This window comes from Saccoglossus kowalevskii, chromosome 6, assembly GCF_978046115.1.
Source record: "Saccoglossus kowalevskii chromosome 6, keSacKowa6.1, whole genome shotgun sequence".
In the NCBI taxonomy this organism is placed as follows: Eukaryota; Metazoa; Hemichordata; class Enteropneusta; family Harrimaniidae; genus Saccoglossus; species Saccoglossus kowalevskii.
This window is the reverse complement of record NC_140646.1, coordinates 24,831,132-24,856,011: the sequence shown is the minus strand read 5'-3', so window position 1 is coordinate 24,856,011 and position 24,880 is coordinate 24,831,132. Positions and strand designations below refer to the sequence as shown.

The 24,880-nt window shown below is 31.9% G+C and overlaps 1 protein-coding gene across 1 annotated transcript in view; it reads right to left on the bottom strand.

The window, feature by feature from the left end:
- LOC102803250 (adenylate cyclase type 2-like) overlaps nucleotides 1–24,880 on the bottom strand; it is a 121,619-nt gene that overhangs the window by 30,403 nt on the left and 66,336 nt on the right. Inside the window, exons 3-5 of the mRNA XM_085500250.1 lie at nucleotides 11,710–12,060; nucleotides 3,787–3,936; nucleotides 1,262–1,428 (exon numbers count right to left, since the gene is read on the bottom strand). Of these exons, the coding sequence (XP_085356376.1) occupies nucleotides 1,262–1,428; nucleotides 3,787–3,936; nucleotides 11,710–12,060 (668 nt within the window). The remainder of the gene's footprint in view (nucleotides 1–1,261; nucleotides 1,429–3,786; nucleotides 3,937–11,709; nucleotides 12,061–24,880) is intronic.

The following is a 24,880-nucleotide window of genomic DNA, read 5'->3' as shown; positions in this document are numbered from 1 at the left end:
CACATTATTCTATGTAAAATATGATTGGTATTTTTATATTTTTAAGAATTACTAAATCTATATTTCGGGACTCAAAAGTAAGACTACCACTTTTTATCTTTGGGCTACAATTCTAAAATTAGTTGTCGAACATGACTACCCAAATTACATAGAATTAATTTTAAAACTTATGAGTATTCTGCATAACTAAACCAAACCAATGACTTATATTTATATTTTTGTGTTTGGCTGTAGTACCCAATAAAAATACTAGCCCAGCTAGACCTAATTTTGTTAGATGACAGAACATGTAAAAGATGTAACATAAATTCTCTTGATGATGAGAAGCATTTTATCCTTAAATGTCCTTCCTTTAAAAGTGAAAGGAAAAGACTTTTTGAAGATTGTGATCTCAAGTCTAATTTACCAGATGATATTTTCCTTGAGGTAATGAAAAATGCAAAAGCCCTTTCACTATACCTTAAAGATACTATCTATCCTCGGGGGCGGAGCTACGTCACAAGACGTTCCACGTTGCTACGACGCGCACCACTGTACATGCATTTCTACGGGCTCTGTGCGCGCTGCTGTGGAACGCCGGTCGAGCCGGTGAAAATTCGAGAAAACAACACAAACTCAACTTTGAAGTAATCCCAAACAACCAAATTTATATATGTTACACACCTAGAGCTAATCTTGTTACACTGTTCAGAGGAGTCTCAACAATCATCCCAAAGTACCGTTTTCTGCGAGTTTTGGGCCTTTGTTTTCACCGCCGCGGGTTGCCAGACGGTGAAAATGCCCGGATGTCCGCCCCCGAGGATAAATCCCCTGAATAAAAATTGTGAGAATCTTGAAGTTACTATTTTGTTATTTCTTTATTTTTTTCCAGTTTTACTGTTTGTTTTTATTATATTTTACATGTCTTGTTATTCTCTTTACCTTACTATTAAAATCTTCTGATGATTTAGTTGTGTAACAAAGTTACCGGTATTATTATTATTACTGTAAAATCTGTATTAGAAGCTGCGGCTTCTATTAAAATGGTACATAACACAGGAGATGCAGCTTCTATTAGAGCATCTACACATATGAGAAATGGTGAATTTTTGGTTCTCAATTGTTCAAAATGAATGGGTTCGACTTCTATTTGGGATACAACTACAGATTTTATGGTAATATATATGACTACCATGATGAAACATTGTATTTTGATGACTGATACTATCCAACATACTAATCTTGTGTCATTTCGCTGAGATACAATGCTACTCATACTAACCTTACATTCATGTGTCTTTTTACGTAAAGATTATGGAAATGTGTTGTACAAACACTATTGCGATGTAATCTGTGATATTGACGAGGATCATCACGGATTCTTTGTATCATTTCGTTTCTCATTTCCACTGCTAAATGGGCCGGTAACACTGATAATAGCAACTTCTCCTGAAATGTAGTGACAAAAGGCATCAATAACAAACTAGAAAGAAAGTTTTTATGTTGAGTTCCCTTCCAAAACATCCTTATCTTAAAGTTAATTAAATTAAAAAAATAAATATGATGGCTTAAGATAGGAAATAAGTTACTGCCACCCCCTCAATAACAAATGGTTTACCCCTAGTACATGGTAAAGCTGGCAATTTCAACATGGACATATGGACACAAATCCACTAAAGCGATTGTGACAAGTCGTGTATGTAAATGGCCAGTCCCAGGTGATGACAAATAAATAATTAATTTTAACTAAAAATTGATGTGGTGTGGTGTACTAGGGAAGCAAGGCTGTGGCGATCGAACCATGGTATGGTGAACAGACTTAGGGGAATTAATAGTTGAGTACATATGATAGTCAAGCATATCATAAGATGCCTCTTGTTTTATAATAATTCTAATTTCTTCCAATTCCACTGCATTTAGACTTCAATTATGAATGTAAATCACACAACGCACGTTGTCACATCACCGCAGGGGATATTTCAAGATGGAATGTAGATTACAGCATATCAGCTGCAAAATAGATATCACATGCATTTTGGAGATTTGTGATAGTCAATGCTGGATTAATCTGAACCCAAAAGACCATGCAGTATTGCTGTGAACATTTCTTGATCTCAGTATTGTATACTAATTAGATCAGAGCATGGAACTTATCAAGAGTAACATACACGTCACTTGTATAAGGGTTTCAATACTGTAAAATCTGTATTAGAAACCACGGCTTCTATTAAAATGGTACAATGCAATAGAGGGGATGAGGCTTCTATTAGAGCATCTACACATATGAGAAATGACGAATTTTTGGTTCTCAATTATTCAAAAAGAATGGGTGCGACTTCTATTAGGGATGCGGCTTCTAATACAGATTTTACGGTACTTGGAAAGTAATCTCATTTTCAATTACTGTTACCGGTTAGATGTGTCACATTAAAACAAAATTACGGTAGTTAAAATAGCTATATGTTATTCCAGTGAGTTTGTCTTATTGCTTGAATTAGTAGAATATAAAGTGTCACAGTCATTGCACTAACTTAAGCATGTTTGGTGATGGGTTTCATCGCAAGAAGATTGTTATAAAACTTAAAATTTAAAGGCTGATGGAAACGGGCATTCAACTCACATCCTTTACAATTTTAATTTCATTAGTATCAAAGCTCAAATCTTTTGAAGAAGAACTGCAATGAATTAGGGATACCATTATTTTTACATGCGCAGAGTGACGACTGTGGCATTTTAAATTTGCTTAACATTCAGAGTGATAGAGGCAACTTTTGTCGCCATTCGCAAAATTAAATCCATATGTAATTTGATTAAATTTCTTTCAAAAATGTTGATCAAGATAAAAGGTTTAACAAGCAGCCTATCGGCTGAAATAGCTCCGCTGTTAGCAATGCACATTGCCATTAAAGAACAGAAGATATCATTAGAAAATGAACAATATGTATAGTATCAAAGCAATCGAACTTGCTGTTTTCAACAAGAATTCAAAAATATCACTTTTCATCAAAAATAACAAAAATATTCATCCAAATTAGATAATTGAAGATATCATTACAAAATGAACAATTTATGTAATATTAAAACAATTGGTCGAAAATATCACTTTTTACCAAAAATATTGACCAAAATTAGAGAATTTAAGATATCATCATGAAATGGACAAATCTAAGAGAGGTCTACCCAAGGTACATATACACCAAGTATCAATTTGAAAGTATTCAGGTTTGTAGTTTTCAAGAAGAAGTCGAAAGAGTAAAACATTGACACGGACAACGACGGACAATCACTCATATGATAAGCTCCGCTCTGACAACGGAGCTAAAAAGGTAAACTGAATATTTTAAAGCGGGAGAGTCGTCACCTGCGCATGCGTCAGGTGGCCATAGCGTGTCATTGTTTACAAACAAGCGTCTACCCATGAGCCTTTGTGTTTTAGTGTGTGTTGTTATCATCGCTTAGGACTCAATTCCCGTGTGCGCGCAGGTGACGACCTTCTCGCTTTAATGAATTTTTAATTTTTTTGTGGGGAAGGGGGTGATAAAACAAACAGAAAAAGTAATTGCATCCATTTAATTCCATCTTGATAATTTTTTACAAATTATCAACAAACCTGCCTGGCATTTTGAGAATATAAAGCACTGCATGACTTCTTGAATTTGTTTAGATCAAGATTTATTTGGAAAATACTCGGACGCTATTTCTTCGATATTTGTTTTGATGCCAATGCTGCATGCCTTCATGCGCTGGACAGTTTATTATCCTCTTGCATGTTTGCTTTATGCACTGTGGTCAGTATAAATTACATACCTGCTGAGCTTGTTGATGTTCCAATTTAATTCGAGATTCTATACAAGATCTGGTATCCAAAAAGGTTCTTCTATGTGCAATATCTGTCATGTACTTGTGGTAGAGTCCAGCCAGATTCAAGCATAGAAATATCACAACATTAGCTACTATCTGAAAAATACAGCAAGAATAAGATGCATATAGTATTGTAGTATTTAATATTCAAAGCTTGTTTCACTGGTCACAACATTGGCTACTATCTGAAAAATACAGCAAGAATAAGATGCATATAGTATTGTAGTATTTAATATTCAAAGCTTGTTTCACTGGTCACAACATTGGCTACTATCTGAAATATACAGCAAGAATAAGATGCATATAGTATTGTAGTATTTAATATTCAAAGCTTGTTTCACTGGTCACAACATTGGCTACTATCTGAAAAATACAGCAAGAATAAGATGCATATAGTATTGTAATATTTAATATTCAAAGTTTGTTTCACTGGTCACAACATTGGCTACTATCTGAAATATACAGCAAGAATAAGATGCATATAGTATTGTAGTATTTAATATTTAAAGCTTGTTTCACTGGTAAACACAATTGAAGTGTAAATATTAATATAAGGATTATGTGGTAATAAGAATATTGACTTTAGAGATTATGATGAATAAATGGGACATGTAATGAATAGTTTTTTTTTAAAAAAAAAAAACAGATTGCAATCACGCTCAGTACACACATGCCTGCTTCTTGTAAATTGAATCAACTATATGGAAAATCTGATCCTAATTCACTGATAATATTTACGTTAACCACATATATAATTACATAGATTTAACAAAAAAGTAAAAAATTCTACAAAAAAAATATGGCAACGAGATAATTATAAGAATACAAAAATAAAGATAAAAGAAGATAAAATAAAATAAAACAAGCAGCCTATCGGCTGAGATAGCTCCGCTGTTAGCAATGCACATTTCAATTAAAGAAGTGAAGACATCATTAGAAAATGAACAATATGAATAGTATCAAAGCAATCGGACTTACAGTTTTTAACAAGAAGTCGAAAATATCACTTTTTACCAAAAATGACAAAAATATTCACCAAAATTAGAGAACTGAATATATCATCACAAAATGAACAAATCTGAGAAAGGTCTACATGTAGTATCTATATATGTAATATCAAAGCAATTGAACTATTGGTTTTTAACAAGAAGTAGAAAATATCACTTTTTACCAAAAATTACAAAAATATTCACCAAAAATAGAGAATTGAAGATATCATCACGAAATGAACAAATCTGAGAGAGGTCCACATGTAGTACCTATATATGTAGTATCAAAGCAATTGCACTTGCGGTTTTTAACAAGAAGTAGAAAATATCACTTTTTACCAAAAATTCCAAAAATATTCACCAAAATTAGAGAATTGAAGATATCATCACGAAATGAACAAATCTGAGAGAGGTCCACATGTAGTACCTATATATGTAATATCAAAGCAATCAGACTTGCGGTTTTTAACAAGAAGTCGAAAATATCACTTTTTACCAAAAATGACAAAAATATTCACCAAAAATAGAGAATTGAAGATATCATCACGAAATGAACAAATCTGAGAGAGGTCCACATGTAGTACCTATATATGTAGTATCAAAGCAATTGGACTTGCGGTTTTTAACAAGAAGTCGAAAATATCACTTTTCACCAAAAATAACAAAAATATTCACCAAAATTAGAGAATTAAAGATATCATTACAAAATGAACAAATCTGAGAGAGGTCCACATGTAGTACCTATATATTTAATATCAAAACATTTGCACTTGCGGTTTTTAACAAGAAGTCGAAAATATCACTTTTTACCAAAAATATTCACCAAAATTAAGGAATTGAAGATATCAACATGAAATGAACAAACCTAAGAGAGGTCTACTCAAGGTACATATACACCAAGTATCAAAGCATTCAGGCTTGTAGTTTTCAAGAAGAAGTCGAAAAAGTAAAACATTGACACGGACGACGGACGCCGGACGCCGACGACGGACAATCACTCATATGATAAGCTCCGCTCGACAAAGTCGACAGCGGAGCTAATAAAAAGGGGTATGCCAGCGTCACAGCATATTAAAATGATAAACCTACTTTGCTAATTGTAAATTTGGAGAAATACTAGCAAAGCATCATGTGTGTTTGGGTAAATCACCATCTCATATGAGACATTAAAGTCTCCAGCTTTCAAAACACTTGCATCTTCTTTTATTCACTTAAGAGTCTATGGGTTTGTTATTGCATGGAGGTAAAAGACAGTCTGTCTTTTAACTCCATGGTTATTGTATATTGCTTTACAGCACTCATAATGCAGCATGCATGATCCTTATATACCTGTTAAGACCTATTCATCTATGAAAAATGATTTTGTAACACATTTATCGTTTTAGGATTTTAGATAAAATGCTCTTCAATTAAAAAAAATCTTATCAAATCACAAATTAACACAACCTACACAAGTGTAATAGTTTAAATTTCACTGATTTACCATTTCAGGCATATACAGTGGGTTTTAAATTCACGGTTTTATCATTTAGACAATGTGTTCTATGCTAAATTTTACATATTCACTGGGTTTTAATTTAGCGCATTTCCCAGTCAGCGAAATAAGCCAAATTAAAACCCAGTGAATAATTAACCCCTTTACATAACCTGTTAAAGGGGAACCTTCCAAGCCCAGGGATTGCACCAAAGAGTCATGGGACACTATTGTTTATGTTGTTTACAAAGTTAATCTATTTTTTGTTATCTATTGTAATTTTAATCCACAAAGTAAATTTGTTGTGTGATTAGGCTTAACTGGTTACTGTACATCCATTGTTTTCTTCTAATGTCAAACGTTCAGGAGATATATATAATTTAAACCGCTTGAGAGACAATAAGAGACAAATTTACACAAATTTTGCGAATCAGTGAGAATCGAATCATGAAAGTTAAGAAGGTAGCAGGTAGGTAATTTTTCTGGGGTCCTACAACATGGAGTGTCAGCAACTTTCATGAAATTTCGTCTTCATAAATGCCATAAAATCATCAAATTACAAAAATTTCAAGCAGAGAAAATTAAGCGATTTACAGTACATTGCCATATGTACAGGTTGAGTAACCGATATAGACTGATTTAATTAAAGATCAATCTATTGTGAGATTTTCCCTAGATTCTATCTCAAATCTGTATTCCCCAGATTACAGGAATGATCAATTTCTGTAATTACCTATCATAGCTTAAATCTTCCTGTCTGGGGCGGGTCTAATTAATGTAGACCTTGCCATTCATAAATTTGATAGAGCTGGTTTATCCTCGTGGAGTATGTGAACAGCATTATCTACAAGGTTGCATGTAATCCAGCATGTGATATGGGGATAACATTATAGTGTTATGCACATGTGCCATATCAAGCAAGGAACTTATAATAAACAAACTACCAGTAGTACACATTTTATTAAAATAACATAGTTGCACCTGGTGCTAATCTTCTAACACAATCATTATAAAAATAGATACAGACAAATTATAGTATATTTATGTGGTAGCATTCCTGAGACGTAATTTAAACTCTTATCTATTCCCAGAGTGAGCAGACAGACTGTTGGTTTTCATTTAAGCAAACCATTTATATATGGTTATTGATTCAACTTGCTGTTAATATAGCTTTGCATATAACTGTCCATCCAATAATAACACATACTGTATTTGTTCTATTGTAGGTGCATTTCTAAGATGTCAGGACACATAAACCAAAAACTATTTATTGAATACTGAATTATTAAAATCTGACTCACACATTTATTAGCGCATGTACTACTTACATGTAACTAAACAAACAAATACTGTAAAGGAGTTAATTATTCACTGGTTTTTAATTTTGCTTATTTCACTGACTGGAAAATGCGCTAAATTAAAACCCAGCGAATATGTAAAATTGAGCATAGAACACATTATCTAAATGATAAAACCGTGAATTTAAAACCCACTGCCTGAAATGGTAAATCAGCGAAATTTATACCCAGTGAATATGTCAAATTTAGCATAGAAAACATTATCTAAATGATAAAACCGTGAATTTAAAATCCACTGCATATGCCTGAAATGGTAAATCAGCGAAGTTTAAACCCAGCGAAAACAAGCCATGCATGGCACAGTCCCTGTTAGTTAGCAAATTTAAGATATATAGTTATCTTTATAGAAATAGCTGGAATGTAACCATGTCAGGAATATGATTTTTTTAACATTAAAATGATTGACATTTGTATCTGATCGTCAAACAAGTACTTGTCCATATTGAGAGATATTGCTCTGGAACAGCATTCAAAATCAGCCATTTTGAATACATGTGTATATATATATATATATATATAACATGATGTATAACGAATATATAAAATTTGAATATAATCAGTCAAAGCATTTAAGAGATATGGCTCTAGAAGCCCAATCATTAAAACAAAATGACCGCCAGTCAGCTATTTTGAATCCAATCTGAAAAATAAAATGACATGCATCAGGAACCTGTAATGTCTAACGTGTGTTATAAGTTTGAACAAAATCCATCCATAAATGCAAGAAATGCTTGATATTCGAGAATTTTTTCAGCACAAAAATAGCACACTTTGAAAAAGATCATCAAACCAATATATCCGTATATCTGTGACATGATGTATAATGAATATATAAAATTTGAACATAATCAGACAAAACAAGTCAGACATATGGGTCTGGAAACCCATTCATTAAAACAAAATGGACGCCAGACAGCCATTTTGAATCTGATCTGAAAAATAAAATGACGTGCATCAGGAACCCGTAATGTCTAATGTATGTACCAAGTTTGAACGAAATCCATCCATAAATGCCAGAAATGCTTGATATTTGATGATTTTTTAGTACAAAAATGACAACCATTCGGCCATTTTGAATAGGATCGTCAAACCAATATATCTATGACATGATGTATAATGAATATTTAAAATTTGAACATAATCAATCAAAACAAGTTGGAGATATAGCATGAGAACCACATTGATTAATACAAAATGGCCGCCAGTCGGCCATTTTGAATGTTATCTGAAAAACAAAATTATTTGCATCAAGGTCCCATAATGTCTAATGTATATACCAAGTTTGAGCAAAATCCATCTGTAAACAACCAGAAAATGCTCGATTTTGATGATTGTTAGCACAAAAATGGCCGCCATTCGGCCATCTTGAATCAGATCATGCAACAAATTGACATGCATATGTATGATATCATGTATAATGTATGTGTGAAGTTTGATTGTGATTAGTCCATGCATTTCTAAGATACAGGTCCGGATCCACACACAGACACACGCACGCACACACGGAGGTCAAAACATAAGTCCCCGTTTTCGGACTGCGTCCGAACGGGGACTAATTAGTCATTTTACAGTACAGTATTATACAATATACTCGTAGTCTCTTGATTGCAAGCTGCTTAATTAACATTTGGGTACAATGTAGCCATATACGCTACCCATAATGCCAACTTTTCACAACTTTTGAAAAAACAACCATGAATACAAACAAATGATAATTTGCATGGAATTAAAATTTGTTTTAATATAAATTGCATAATACAAATAAAAATATTTTAACAAATTTCTCTCAACTAAAACAAAGCAAAGAATTTGAGTAATGCACCTAGATCAGCAGCTTTTGGCTTGTAGCTATAGGAAGTCTTCTTCTGATTTGAACTGGTGCTATATTTGAAAATGTCTATATATATATCACGGATCCACCAATTATATCTATACAGATATGCTGGGATCTAATGTCAGTTTTATTTTTACTATTATGCCCAAGCCTCTCACAGACTGAATTAATTTCTGTGTGGTACATGTATCACTAAAAATACTGTTTACTTCCAAAATGTACAAAAATATTTCCACTAATGCAGGAGATTTTATGCAGGTTGTGAGTGAATCCAAAGAAAATTTGGGTGATTGCAGGTGACACACAGCAGTGAAAAAAATGGCCACCAGTTGACCATTTTGAAAAGGAAAAACATGCACCTGCAACCTAATATGTATTGTCATCATATCCTGTTTGAAGTTATCTCTGAAAACTGCCTGTTTTCAAACATGAGGATTTAATAATTTTATTATTAAAATGGCCATCAGTCAGCCATATTTAATCAGATTTAAAAACAAAATTAGTTGCTTACACATATGAAACTTGTGATATAGTGTTCTGTGTATAAAGTTTTGACATACATGTAGCTGGTCATAGCATACCACAAAAACAAACATTTTGAAAAAAAAAAATGGCCACCAGTGTCGTCTTGAATTTGATCTTGAAAAACATGTAACCCAGTATGTTTTGTCATCATACCAAGTTCAATTGAAATCAAACCAGTCATCTCTAATCAAATCAAAAACATAACTGACATACATATGCCTCATCTTTAGATATAAAAGTTGAAAGAATTGAGAAATAAATGTCTTATAATGAGTGGGTTCGAGTTGACACTTTGTCCAAAAAACAACAATGATAGGTTTGTGCTCTTCAAATGTGCTACACAAAATTAAAAAATGAATGTTTCTGCTCTTGCGCATCTCTAATCACATCAAACAAAAGTGAGAAACTAAATATTCTACAGGTATTAACCATACCCCCGGTAATATCAAAGCACCTGGTGGGTGATACCATTATTTATAACTTTGGGGGTCAACTGGCTGGAAGACCTTATATCTAACTTAAACAATAGTAAAGTAATGAAAATGATGCCATAAACTTAATATATTATGAGGTTACTATGAGGATACTGCAAAGTATGCACGAAGACAGTACAGTGTGAGTATAAGCGCGATGCGTATTGTCTGAGCGCATACTTTGCTGTATCCTCGTAATAACCTTATTATTACACATCAAAGTTATGCACTGAGACAAGCAGCGAAGGTCAATGTAACAGTGTACTGTCTGAGTGCATACTTTGAGGTATCTTCGTTATAACCTTATTATTATACATCTTTTCCTTCTAAGGATACATCATGGGAATGCCGAAATCCAAAATGTTTAGAACAGAATCAGCGAACTTCTTTGTGTGGAGTTCGGTCAAACCCTGGTGGCAGCCATGTTTGTTTTTATTATTAGAGGACGCTTACGTGCGTAATTATTCCATATTTTGAATTTGCATTTCCTAATATGGTAGAATGAAAATACCCCGTAAAACACCGCAAAATTACGCCATGCTGTAACTTATGGTGTTAAGGTAACAGATGTATAATAATATTAATTACCGGTATGCCTAATCAGCTGCATCATAATTAATTTCAATGAACCTATTTCAAAAGTAAATATTATCGGCTTCATAATATAAATTATCTCTCAGACTTTTGAAATATAGCATTCATATTCACCAGAGACTACAGCATAGAGACACATGTCGCCACTGATCCGAAAAAATACATGTTATAGGTAGATTTAAACCCTTCAATATGGCTCACATGTGTAACAGCTTGATTTAAACAGACATTATGTTTGAATCTCATAATAAAATTGATACCTAATGGTTTTGTGAAAACAGTGTAAGGCCTGCTTATTGCAATTGAGAGGGCCACCCACAGAACTCACACCATACACTGTGACAGAGTGTTTAAAACACTGTGAACTGCTTTTTTTTCAAAAAACAAATTTTAAAACCACAACATTTTGCAACAAAGAACATTTCAATTCATTTAAGACAGGATTTTAAGTCTCAGTGACTAAAGTCTCCACAAATGTCCTCAACATATCATATCATATCATATCATATCATATCATATCATATCATATCATATCATATCATGAAAGCAGTCATGAAAAATAAGTGTTTACAATATTCTTGCATTTAATCAACTAATTTCCTAATATTAAATTACCACCTACCTGTAAAACTTTATCTTGCAAGGAACCAATGGACAGGACAGCAACTACAATAACATGTGGCAGACATGTTACTATGGCAACAATAAAAGCATCTCTCACAGACAGTGGTAGTAGAGTATAAGTCACCAAGAGAATAAAGGCAATAAATCCAATAAATTCGGTGGGTAGGTGGATAGTTCTAAAAGCGATTAGTAAGTAAGCAGTCGAAACCAACAAAAACCAGACGATAATGGAGATTGGTTTCATGAAGTTCTTGATGACAAAATCAAAGTAGAGGAAAATCAGAAGACAAACGTAGATGAAACTGGATACTATGATTGTAACTATTGATGGCAGATCACGGTAAAAACTCTGAAAAAGAGAGAAAAAAAAATGTCATTAATCTTACTTAAAAACTAAATTAACTCAACTTTTACTAAAGACTAAATGAAATGAGTGCTCAATATGGTTGTGCACATATTATTGAGTCTAAAGTTTGGGTGTTATAGCTTGATATATTTAACATTGTATTTGTCTAAGTCAAATCTGGGTATAGTGAACACTCAAGGAACTTTAAAATGCTTTTTATAGACAGGAGGTCTCTTTATATTGATGTTGGATTAATTTTTCATGGATTGCCAAATTGCCAATCGCCATGTTTGTACAAAAAATAATGAGATGGTACTGTTGAAAATAAAAAAAATTGACTGGAAGGAATTAAAAATTATTCGTAAACAGAATGCTATTATTTTGGACTGAAGATGATGTCACATAAGACAGGTGGTTTTTATACACAGGTTGTTCATACATTATACCGTTGGACTACCGAAAGTGGTCACTATAAGCAGGTGGCCTCTATATAGAGGTTTTGGATGGACTTGGCATCAATGTATTATCTTTATCTTTTGTTCTTTTCTGCAATTATATAATACATCTATTCAACACATCCATTTCCACTTTTTTTTTTTCCATGCATACATATACTAATTCTCCTCTCAAAACTTGAACTACTGTAAAATACTTTATTTTCACTGATTTTTGGCGAGTTGAATGTAAAAGAAAGGAAAAAAAGTATATTCGCTGGAATCTATTTTCACTGATTCATTCCTTCAGCGAAAATAGCGAAAATTAATTCCAAGCAAAAATAAAGTATTTCACAGTATTCATAATGCTCTATGTATTTAATGACACGATTCAACGAATGTAAACATATATTTTGGAATACCCCACATCAGTCTTCACATTTACTAGAACATTAATTAATTCTATTGTCAAAAACACAATATCTCATGAGTGGCAGGCTGATTATGTAAATTGATCTTTCTGCTTTCTGATCTACTGTATTTATCTACCCATCCAAAACACTGCCCATGGGCATGTATCATCAGGTGGGCGTTTTGGAGCCAGTACGTGCTCATTCAAAAATATGTCCTTCAAAACATCGCCCAGGGCAGGGTATCAGATTAATACGATATTAATTAAGAAAATTGAAAATAATAAAGGTCAGTATTGCCTAAACCAATTTGTCTGAAATTATTACACATGCTTCTTTGAAATCAATACTTTGAGTAATTATTACTGAAAACAAAGACAAAAAATAGTCTCAGACAGTATTTTTCAAAATTCACAAAAGTGCTGATTTTGATATCCAGTACTAACTTCATATGAAACTTTAATTCTTGTAGGTGAAAAATCAAAAATTTTACATTTTTGGAACAGAATAAACAAAAGCAAGTTTTTATACTAAAATAAACATAACTTGCAGATAACTTCAATTATAGTGCTTACAGAAAATAAACAACATGTTAATGATAAAATGAGATTTATACATTATATATAAGTGAAGATGTGGTTCTAATAGAGCAAACATATCTTATGTTTATATGTTTGTTTTTTTCATATAATATAAATGAATCATTTTTAAACAGCAAATAAACATTGACCAGACTATTTGATACCAGATTTACTATTATAATGATTAATATTATACACAAAAAATACAAAGATTAGAAGATTCAGTTATGCTACAACTACCCCAGTACTACAATGAATTATTACTTTCCAATAGTGGTATGCTGCCCTCTACAGTCACATGGATGTCTCACAAGTGGCAAAATGAAACCACAAGTCTTAGAGCTCACAGTGACAAGGGGACTCAAAATCTAGTTTACACATACATCCATTATTGAATTATTGACTAAACCGTTCAGCTGAAAAACTATAAATATTTTCTACAATGAGTAAATCAATAAATATCCGTACTAAAATAAGTAAGTGATGATATACACCTGTTATGATCACAGAGTGATAATGTTTTTTGAGTTCACATCAATTTGAGTAAAACAAGAGCTTTATTTTTTGTGTGGAATTATTTATTTCTCTTATATTTCTTTTCATTTTAATTTATTATCTATTTGCTAGAAGTTTTTTTAAAGTGTTGGTAATCATGCAGAGCTCACAAGACAATGTGACTATAGTTGAAATAAAACATGTACATCATAAAAACAACAAAACAATTGCCTTATATTACATTAAAGGGACACTTCCAGTTAAGCCTAATCTCACAACAAACTTACTTTCTGGATTAAAATTACAATGGATAACAAAAGATAGATTAACTTTGTAAACAACATAAACAATAGTGTCCCATGATGCTTTGGTGCAATCCTTGGGATTGAGCGGTTCCCCTTTAACAATCGATACAATAAGTAGCTCACAACATATCAAAATTTTATTTTCAATGAACGAGGAAGATGATGCTAAAAATTCCTGAATTCCTTTAAAAATGCATAGCTCGATTCTCTGTCTGAAGTGCATGTAATTTATGTACTTCTAGTAGAGACGTGATCTATTAGAGCAAATACAGTACTGAAATTCATAGTTAAAAATATATTATGCCTCATGGAATTTAATAGAAAACGGGTATTATATTTGCTCTATTAGTAGTGCATGCACTAATGTAAATAACAGAGCGATGTATGTACAGTCAAACTATTAAGTAATATTTTAATGATCCAGCATACAATGAACAAAATGTTTGGTTTTATGTTTGCGCTTCTAATAGCAAATATGGTATATGTATATTTACAAAGCTAAGTTATAAATGGAAAAAAGAAATATATAGCATAAATAAACAACCATCTTAAAATTTAACGAGTAATTTATCTTTTTTTGGCGTCTCAAATTATTTAACATAGCAAGCACATGTGTCATTGTACTAAACTGCTAATAAAGATGAATGAAAGCAAAATATTAAATTAACTCCTGAACATAATACCGACTTTAACAAGCTTCAAGAGAATCACTAGAATAAAATGAATAATGACATTTTCGCAGGTAATCCTTCTGAGAATGGATGATATGAATACCTTTTAAATCAACTGTCAGGAAGTTAACAGATGATGCTATTTTGGTCAAAAGAGTTTGAAATAACAAAGCCAGTTTCAGTGATAAATGTTGTCATATAAAACATATGTATCATTTTGTTTCATATTCAAGATCTCAAGATATTTTCTTTTAACCTTTTCACCACCAGACTTTCTCGCCCAAACTATTTCAAATTTATTCTTTTTTCTTATATACTTCTATATTTCTGGAAACTAACCCTAATTTTGGAGCCAACAGACATAATTTCAGACAATTTTCAGTTCTTACTAAAAAAATGTTGCCATTTTTGTCCCAAACTTCGGAAAGAAAATGCAGACTATAAACGGGACTATTTTGTGAATGGTGGTAAAAAGGCTAAGTCTGGCATCAGTAGACATGATTGTTTAATTGCTGACATGTTTCCATTACTAAAGAAAATCAAAGAAAGCTTAGAAAGAACTCCCGTGTGCTGAGAGTTTTGGAGACACATTAAAAATTAATTCAAAATTACTTATACTTGAGATATTGATGGAATAGCTGAAAACTAATTATGCAAATAAGGTAACTAATATGAACAGATTTAGGTGTAAAACTAATAAGGTCTGCACAATGTACCAAGTTTCATTGGAATGTGATTAGAACCAAAAAAATATTAATTATTATGCTAATTAGAGAATTAATATGAACAGATTTTAACCCAAAATTAATCAGGCTGTCTATTGTCCTAGAGCATTTATGTACCAAGTTTTATTCAAATGTGATGATCAATACTTGAGATATTAGTATTAATTAATTATGTTAATTAGGTGATTAAGAAGCATAAATATTTACCAAAAACTAATATGGTGCATAGTCTTAGGTTCATTGAAATGTGATGGGTACTATTTAAAAGTTTCATTGAAATCCAATGAGTGGTTTTTAGACATCAGTGCAACAGCCATAGAACAGCAAAAAATTAACTAATTATGCAAATTAGGTAATTAATAGGCACAATTTTTTATCTCAAAATTAATCAGGTCTCTGCATAGTCCTAGAATATCTATGTCGCAAGTCTCATTGAAATGTGATGATTAGTACTTGAGATATCAGGTGAAAAGCTGAAAATTAACTAATTATGCTAATAAGGTGATTAATATGCACAAATATTTACCAAAAAAACTAATTAGGTCTCTGCACAGTCCTCAAGTAACTATGTACCAAGTTTCATTGAAACGTGATCATTACTACTCGAAATATCAAAAGCTGAAAGTTAATTAATTATGCAAATTAGGTAATTAATATGTACTGATATTACCCTAAAAACCATCAGGTCTGTGCAGTGTCATAGGACATCTATGTACCAAGTTTTATTGAAATGTTATGATTAGTACTTGAGATATCAGTGGAAAAGCTGAAAATTGATTAATCATTATGTAAATTAGGTAATTAATAATATTCACAGATTTTTACCCAAAACTAATCAAATCTGTGCATTATTTCAGAGCATCCATGTGCCAAGTTTCATTGAAATCCAATGAGTGGTTCTTCAAAAATCAGTGGAAAAGTCATAGAACAGCTTAAAATCAGCTAATTATCATGCAAATTAGGTAATTAATATTCATAGATTTTTACCCAAAACTAATCAAATCTGCGCACTAGTTCAGAGCATCCATGTGCCAAATTTCATCAAAATCCAATGAGTGGTTCTTCAGATATCAGTGGAACAGTCTCGGGACAGCTAAAAATCAGCTAATTATCATGCAAATTAGGTAATTAATATTCATAGATTTTTACCAAAACCTAATCAACTCTGCGCATTATCCCAGAGCATCTATGTACCAAGTTTCATCAAAATTTGATTAGTGGTTCTTGAGATAACGGTGGAACAAAAAAAGTGACATACATACATACATACAGACATACAGACATACAGACAGGGTAACTGCAAAGACTCCCTTTTGTGCTTCGCACACGGGAGTCAACAATGGAGTGTGGAAAGTGAGACTTAAATACAGATTGCAGACTAAAAATAAATCACTGCAAATTTCACAATAAGGTTTACTTTTGCACATGAATATTCCATGACTTTGCATATGATCCATTATTTGTTGCAATTAACCAGAAATATTTATTCTCAATGTTTTTCCAGAGATGGAATTTTGAAAATATGCCTCCAAATCAATCTGATTAAAATAAGATCCTGGTTGGCTTAATTTTTTTTTTTATATAATTACTATAATTATTATTTATTGTAATTATTTACTATAATTATTATTTCTCGGTGGCTTTCACAAACAAAACCATTTTGGCAGGAAAATAATTGTAACGTCAAAATATAATTAAAAAGAATAATAATTATAGTAAATAATTAAAATAAATTGCCCCACTGCACTTTAATAAATCTGAACCATGCTTATCATATACAGGTTCCATAGCAGAAAGAGCCAAATGATTTCTAAGACTTTTCCAGACCTTTTCCCAAACATTTTGACCCTTAATTCAGACCAACATCATTACCAAAGCTAATCAAAGTTCTGAGGATATGGTAGTTCCCTGGAGAAAACAGGCCTTTCTAAAATGAAGTAATAACTATGAAGAATTTAAAGACTTTTCAAAGACTTTTTTATTTTTGCTGTAATTTAAAGACAACTCAAAGACTGTCCAGACCTCAAAAAATACAAAGACTTTCAAAATATTCTCCCAACCCTATGGACATAGCTATTACAACCTTGCCCATTAAGAATCTAACAAATGGTGGATCAATACAAACTAACAATGCATGATCTTTTTTGCATGACAAAAGTGAGTATGAAAGTTCTCCAATAATATAATTTAAACATTTAGGTTGGAATAATATTGACCACAAAGTTGGCAAGGATAATCAAGTTATAATAATTACATAAAATCAATATTCAAGACATGTTCCTCAAATAATATTACATTTACTGTATTAATCTCAATGTACCTTATAGAATGTTCCAACATGAATTCCAACATAGTACAGCAACATGCTAAACAAAATTTTGCAAGAAAAATACTAGTCAGTCTATTCCTCAATCAATACATGTGATGTATTAATCTCAATGTACTGTGAAATATTTTTGCGTAGAATTTATTTTCGCTGAAGGGATGATTCAGTGAATATAAAATCCAGCGAATATACCTTCTTTCCTATATTTTACTTTCAACTTGTCAAAAATCAGTGAAAATAAATTCAATACAAAACACCCAAAAAGTCTTTTCAGCAAAAATTAATTCCAACTAAAATATAGTATTTTACAGTACTTAAAGAATAATATAACAGGAATTGTACAAAATTTCCCAAATAATAATACAGATTTGGCGAGAAAGTACACTGTACTGTTCCTCTTGATGACTTATACTACACAATGAAAACATCATATTGGTTTACCACACATATCCAATAGACCATTTTCCGTTCACTGCGAGAATCACGCATTATGCGTGAAATCGAACGTAAAAACAGGACAAACAAAGGTCATAGCGTCGTAATGTTTTAAATAACTGTTGTGAAAAACACATTATGCATAAATACCTAGAACCATATGTAAAGTTGGAATTTCCATTCAAATGTAAAAACAGCTGTTTTTGAATTTGTTTTGAATTTAGTCTGTCAATGTGACTTTCCCTATTCATGTATCAATATTAGCACTTTTGTCTTCTAGTCATACATGGCTGATGAAGAAGTCATTTGGATAATTATATTCTGCTCACTTTCCACTCAACTCTCTTGAGTGATTTAGTAATCCATTTTCACTACCGGAAATTTGTCAGATCAAAGTCCCTTGTTAATTGAGGGACGATTTGGTAATTTGAGGTTGTTTGAATTCAAGAACTAAGTCACTGCACTGAGACAATATATCTGCCTATAAAAAGAAACATTTTGCAAAGGTCGCTGTGTTGCAGGACAGAAAACATTTTCAAAATTTCCATTGACTTCTGAAATTTAAAAAAAATCTCTCAAAATTTGGGCAATTTACAGTGTACATTGAATGAGGCTGATGCAGTGACGTAGATAATAAGATTGATGGTTGCACTAAGAGAATATCTGGTAAATACATTCTTATTGACATCTAAATTTTTGTACACATTTGTAGCTGTAGTCCAAGGGAGTGTATGGACATAGTGACCTTGTACGAGCTTATATCTGAATTCCTGCTGTAACTCTCCTACAGGAATGTCCCTCAAAAATGGCTGCTATCTCTTGATTGGTATCAACAGTTTCAAATTAAAAATAACAAAACAAAACTTTTTGGAGGGTGGGGTGTGTGTGCGGTTGTGAGCTACTTGTCAAAACATGCACTGAACTGAAACAAGTTAAGTAAGTGTTTCTAAATAAATAAACAACAAATCATTGTTAATGACATAGTCCCCGTTGGAATTAGGGTAAATGTTGTTCATGCCAAAAATGTAGTATTATGATCCAAAAGCATAGTTAATGATTTAGCATGAATAATTGGCTGGTCTAGTATCAACAGAAATCCGATGTATTAAATGACTCTTCCAAGATTAAAATATATGGTCAGAAATTAAACAGGATATGCTATTTATGCATTTATTGTATCCATGTTGAATTTCATTTGTCCAGGCTCAAGTACAGAGATTCAAAACAGGAAACAAATCATTATGGACATGTATCTCAACATATATAATGTTTGTATCAAATTTGAAAACCGACAAACCCTATCCAAGATAGCACATTTGCAAAAAAACAAGATGCATGCCAGTCGGCCATTTTTGATCTGATTATGGAACAAACTGACATGAACATGTATTCCTATATGTATGATGTATGAGCCAAATATGAATGAAAATGGTCCTTAAGCCTTGGAGATATTGTAGTATGGTCAAAAAGCAAGATAGCCACCAGTCAGCCATCTTTGATCTGATTGTAAAAAAATTGTAATCTAAAGTGTACAATGTATGTACCAAATTTGAACAAAACCCCACAAAGCATGCAATAAGATACCACATTTTCAAACAAACAAAATGGATGCCAGTCGGCCATCTTTGATCCGATTCCAGAAACAAATAGTCATAGACCTGTATCCTAACATGTATAATGTATGTACCAATTTGAATAAAAACTGACAAAGCATGCATAAGATACCACATTTTCAAATCAAAGAAAGCTTAAAAAGAACTCCCGTGTGCTGAGAGTTTTGGAGACACATTAAAAATTAATTCAAAATTACTTATACTTGAGATATTGATGGAATAGCTGAAAACTAATTATGCAAATAAGGTAACTAATATGAACAGATTTAAGTGTAAAACTAAAGGTCTGCACAATGTACCAAGTTTCATTGAAATGTGATTAGAACCAAAAAAATATTAATTATTATGCTAATTAGAGAATTAATATGAACAGATTTTAACCCAAAATTAATCAGGCTGTCTATTGTCCTAGAGCATTTATGTACCAAGTTTTATTCAAATGTGATGATCAATACTTGAGATATCAGTATTAATTATTTATGTTAATTAGGTGATTAAGAAGCATAAATATTTACCAAAAACTAATATGGTGCATAGTCTGAGGTTCATTGAAATGTGATGGGTACTCTTTAAAAGTTTCAATGAAATCCAATGAGTGGTTTTTAGACATCAGTGCAACAGCCATAGAACAGCAAAAAATTAACTAATTATGCAAATTAGGTAATTAATAGACACACATTATTTATCCCAAAATTAATCAGGTCTCTGCATAGTCCTAGAAAAAATGTCGCAATTCTCATTGAAATGTGATGATTAGTACTTGAGATATCAGGTGAAAAGCTGAAAATTAACTAATTATGCTAATAAGGTGATTAATATGCACAAATATTTTACCCAAAAACTAATTAGGTCTCTGCACAGTCCTCAAGTAACTATGTACCAAGTTTCATTGAAACGTGATCATTACTACTCGAAATATCAAAAACTGAAAATTAATTAATTATGCAAATTAGGTAATTAATATGTACTGATATTACCCTAAAAACTATCAGGTCTGTGCAGTGTCATATGACACCTATGTACCAAGTTTTATTGAAATGTTATGATTAGTACTTGAGATATCACTGGAAAAACCGAAAATTGATTAATCATTATGTAAATTAGGTAATTAATAATATTAACAGATTTTTACCCAAAACTAATCAAATCTGCGCATTAGTTCAGAGCATCCATGTGCCAAGTTTCATTGAAATCCAATGAGTGGTTCTTCAAAAATCAGTGGAACAGTCATAGAACAGCTTAAAATCAGTTAATTATCATGCAAATTAGGTAATTAATATTCATAGATTTTTACCCAAAACTAATCAAATCTGCGCACTAGTTCAGAGCATCCATGTGCCAAATTTCATCAAAATCCAATTAATGGTTCTTCAGATATCAGTGGAACAGTCTTGAAACAGCTACAATGTAAAAATCAGCTAATTATCATGCAAATTAGGTAATTAATATTCATAAATTTTTACCAAAACCTAATCAACTCTGCGCATTATCCCAGAGTATCTATTTACCAAGTTTCACCAAAATTTGATTAGTGGTTCTTGAGATAACGGTGGAACAAAAAAAGTGACATACATACAATGTACATACATACAGACATACAGACATACAGACAGGGTAACTGCAAAGACTCCCTTTTGTGCTTCGCACACGGGAGTCAAAAACAAAATGACTGCCTGTCAGCCATTTTAGATTGAATCAGTATACCACTGCATGTGCATATGTCCCAGATAAAGTACTAGGCACATACAAAGAATGAACATATTTGGTCCACAGGGTTCTGAAATATGACTCCGGTCGGAAGGAGACCGAATTATAAGTCCCTGTTTCGAACTTCGTTTGAACGAGAACTAAACATGGTTGTCATTTTTGAGTTGTATGATTTAATCCTAAACTTTAAAAAAAGAATGCCATATGGTACAAGGCAACATGTGCATGATGAAAAAACAAGCAGCCTATCGGCTGAGATAGCTCCGCTGTTAGCAATGCACATTTCAATTAAAGAACTGAAGACATCATTAGAAAATAAACAATATGTATAGTATCAAAGCAATCTGACTTACAGTTTTTAACAAGAAGTCGAAAATATCACTTTCTACCAAAAATGACCAAAATATTCACCAAAATTAGAGAATTGAAGATATCATCACGAAATGAACAAATCTAAGAAAGGTCTACATGTAGTATCTATATATGTAATATCAAAGCAATTGAACTTTTGGTTTTTAACAAGAAGTCGAAAATATCACTTTTTACCAAAAATTACAAAAATATTCACCAAAATTAGAGAATTGAAGATACTATCACAAAATGAACAAATCTGAGAAAGGTCTACATGTAGTATCTAAATATGTAATATCAAAGCAATTGAACTATTGGTTTTTAACAAGAAGTCGAAAATATCACTTTTTACCAAAAATTACAAAAATATTCACTAAAATTAGAGAATTGAAAACATCATCACAAAATGAACAAATCTGAGAGAGGTCCACATGTAGTACCTATATATTTAATATCAAAGCAATCGGACTTGCGGTTTTTAACAAGAATTCGAAAATATCACTTTTTACCAAAAATGACAAAACTATTTACCAAAATTAGAGAATTAAAGATATCATCACAAAATGAACAAATCTGCGAAAGGTCTACATGTAGTATCTATATATGTAATATCAAAGCAATTGATTAATTGGTTTTTAACAAGAAGTCGAAAATATCACTTTTTACCAAAAATTACAAAAATATTCACCAAAATTAGAGAATTAAAGATATCATTACAAAATGAACAAATCTGAGAGAGGTCCACATGTAGTACCTATATATGTAATATCAAAGCAATTGCACTTGCGGTTTTTAACAAGAAGTCGAAAATATCACTTTTTACCAAAAATGACAAAAATATTCACCAAAATTAGAGAATTGAAGATATCAACATGAAATGAACAAACCTAAGAGAGGTCTACCCAAGGTACATATACACCAAGTATCAAAGCATTCAGGCTTGTAGTTTTCAAGAAGAAGTCGAAAAAGTAAAACATTGACACGGACGACGACGGACGACGACGACGGACGAACAATCACTCATATGATAAGCTCCGCTCGACAAAGTCGACAGCAGAGCTAATAAAAACTGACAAAGCATGCATACATGTAAGATACCACATTTTCAAAAAACAAAATGACTGCCTGTCAGCCATTTTAGATTGAATCAGTATACCACTGCATGTGCATATGTCCTAGATAAAGTACTAGGCACATACAAAGAATGAACACATTTGGTCCACAGGGTTCTGAAATATGACTCCGGTCGGAAGGAGACCGAATTATAAGTCCCTGTTTCGAACTTCGTTTGAACGAGAACTAAACATGGTTGTCATTTTTGAGTTGTATGATTTAATCCTAAACTTTAAAAAAAGAATGCCATATGGTACAAGGCAACATGTGCATGATGAAAAGAAAGTGAAATCAGGTTGTACAAATTCTCCTTATTTATTCATAAGGGGCATCATCGAGGGTTATAAAATATTCTATAGAATCATGTGTTCACAGTATAGCATACACAAGAGGGTTACGAACTATAGGTCTCAATGATGTATGTCACAATCAAGTATTTTATAATCCTATCGAGAGTTCAGATAAGTATTACACACCATTAAATCATAATCTGTTCTTATAAAGTTCCTGTTGGACAGGAAACTGAAATTACTTACACATTTTGTTCGAGTGTGACCACCATGTTTATAGTCTTGTGCTTTAGAGCATTTTTTTTTTTTTGCAATTTCATACACTCATCACAGTAAATGTCATTTTAGACTGATTTGATTTTTAACAACAATTTCACAGTTCTCAGTTCTCACCCAACTTGAAATAGTCAATCATAGGAGTGTCAGTTGAAAAAAAAATAATTTTGATTTTTACAAAGAATCAAAATAAAAAAAAAAATTTTAAATTAAAATAAACCAGACATGTACCGAATTTAAAACTGTGTGTTAATTGAGTGGATTAATTCAAAACTACATGTAATATAAGGACTCTTCCCAATAAAAAATTATTCTGGTAAAAGGTTTTTTATTTATATTAAAAATCATTTTTTTTCTTGTATTGATATAATAGAGAACAAAAAAGCTGATAATTTATGTAATTAGTAGGTAAATGTGACTGACATATGATTTTCCAAATGTGATGTCCGAAACACATTTAAACACGGTTGGCTAAATTACATTGTTTTACCTGCCAGATGTATAATAAATTATTTTTTGTAACAGTAATACTGTCAAATAATATCCTGTACTACCTGAGGCATAAGTGAATATACTCACTGTTGCAGCTAGGAATGATTTATTATTTATAACCATATAGTAATTCAACTGTTCAAAAATGGAATGTGCAATCACTGCTTTTAGCTGCATCTTCTGTATGTGTATTGAGGACTGTAATTGAATTGACTCAAACTGTTAAGCCCCCTATCCTTGAAACATAGTTAAGTCATTGAAGCTTATAGTCATCTCTAAATCTTTTCAATATTTTAACTTCAGTGTTGTGGGTAGATCTTGATCTTGTAAAATACGTTTTTACAGATTAGTTCAAAAGTACAACCACAACAGGTGAAATTATGAAGTATTGAAACAGCTGTTGAGGTTTAAGAGCATAGATATTTTTATCAATAGAAATTATGAAACTTGAATAATACTTTTAATACTGATAGAATATAAGATGGCTAAACTTACAGTTGAACTGATTTATACAACAGCTCGAACATTTGGATTAATTACCGGTATCTAATTTTTTATTTGCCCATGCAGTCATAATTTTTTTATATTTCTGGGGATGG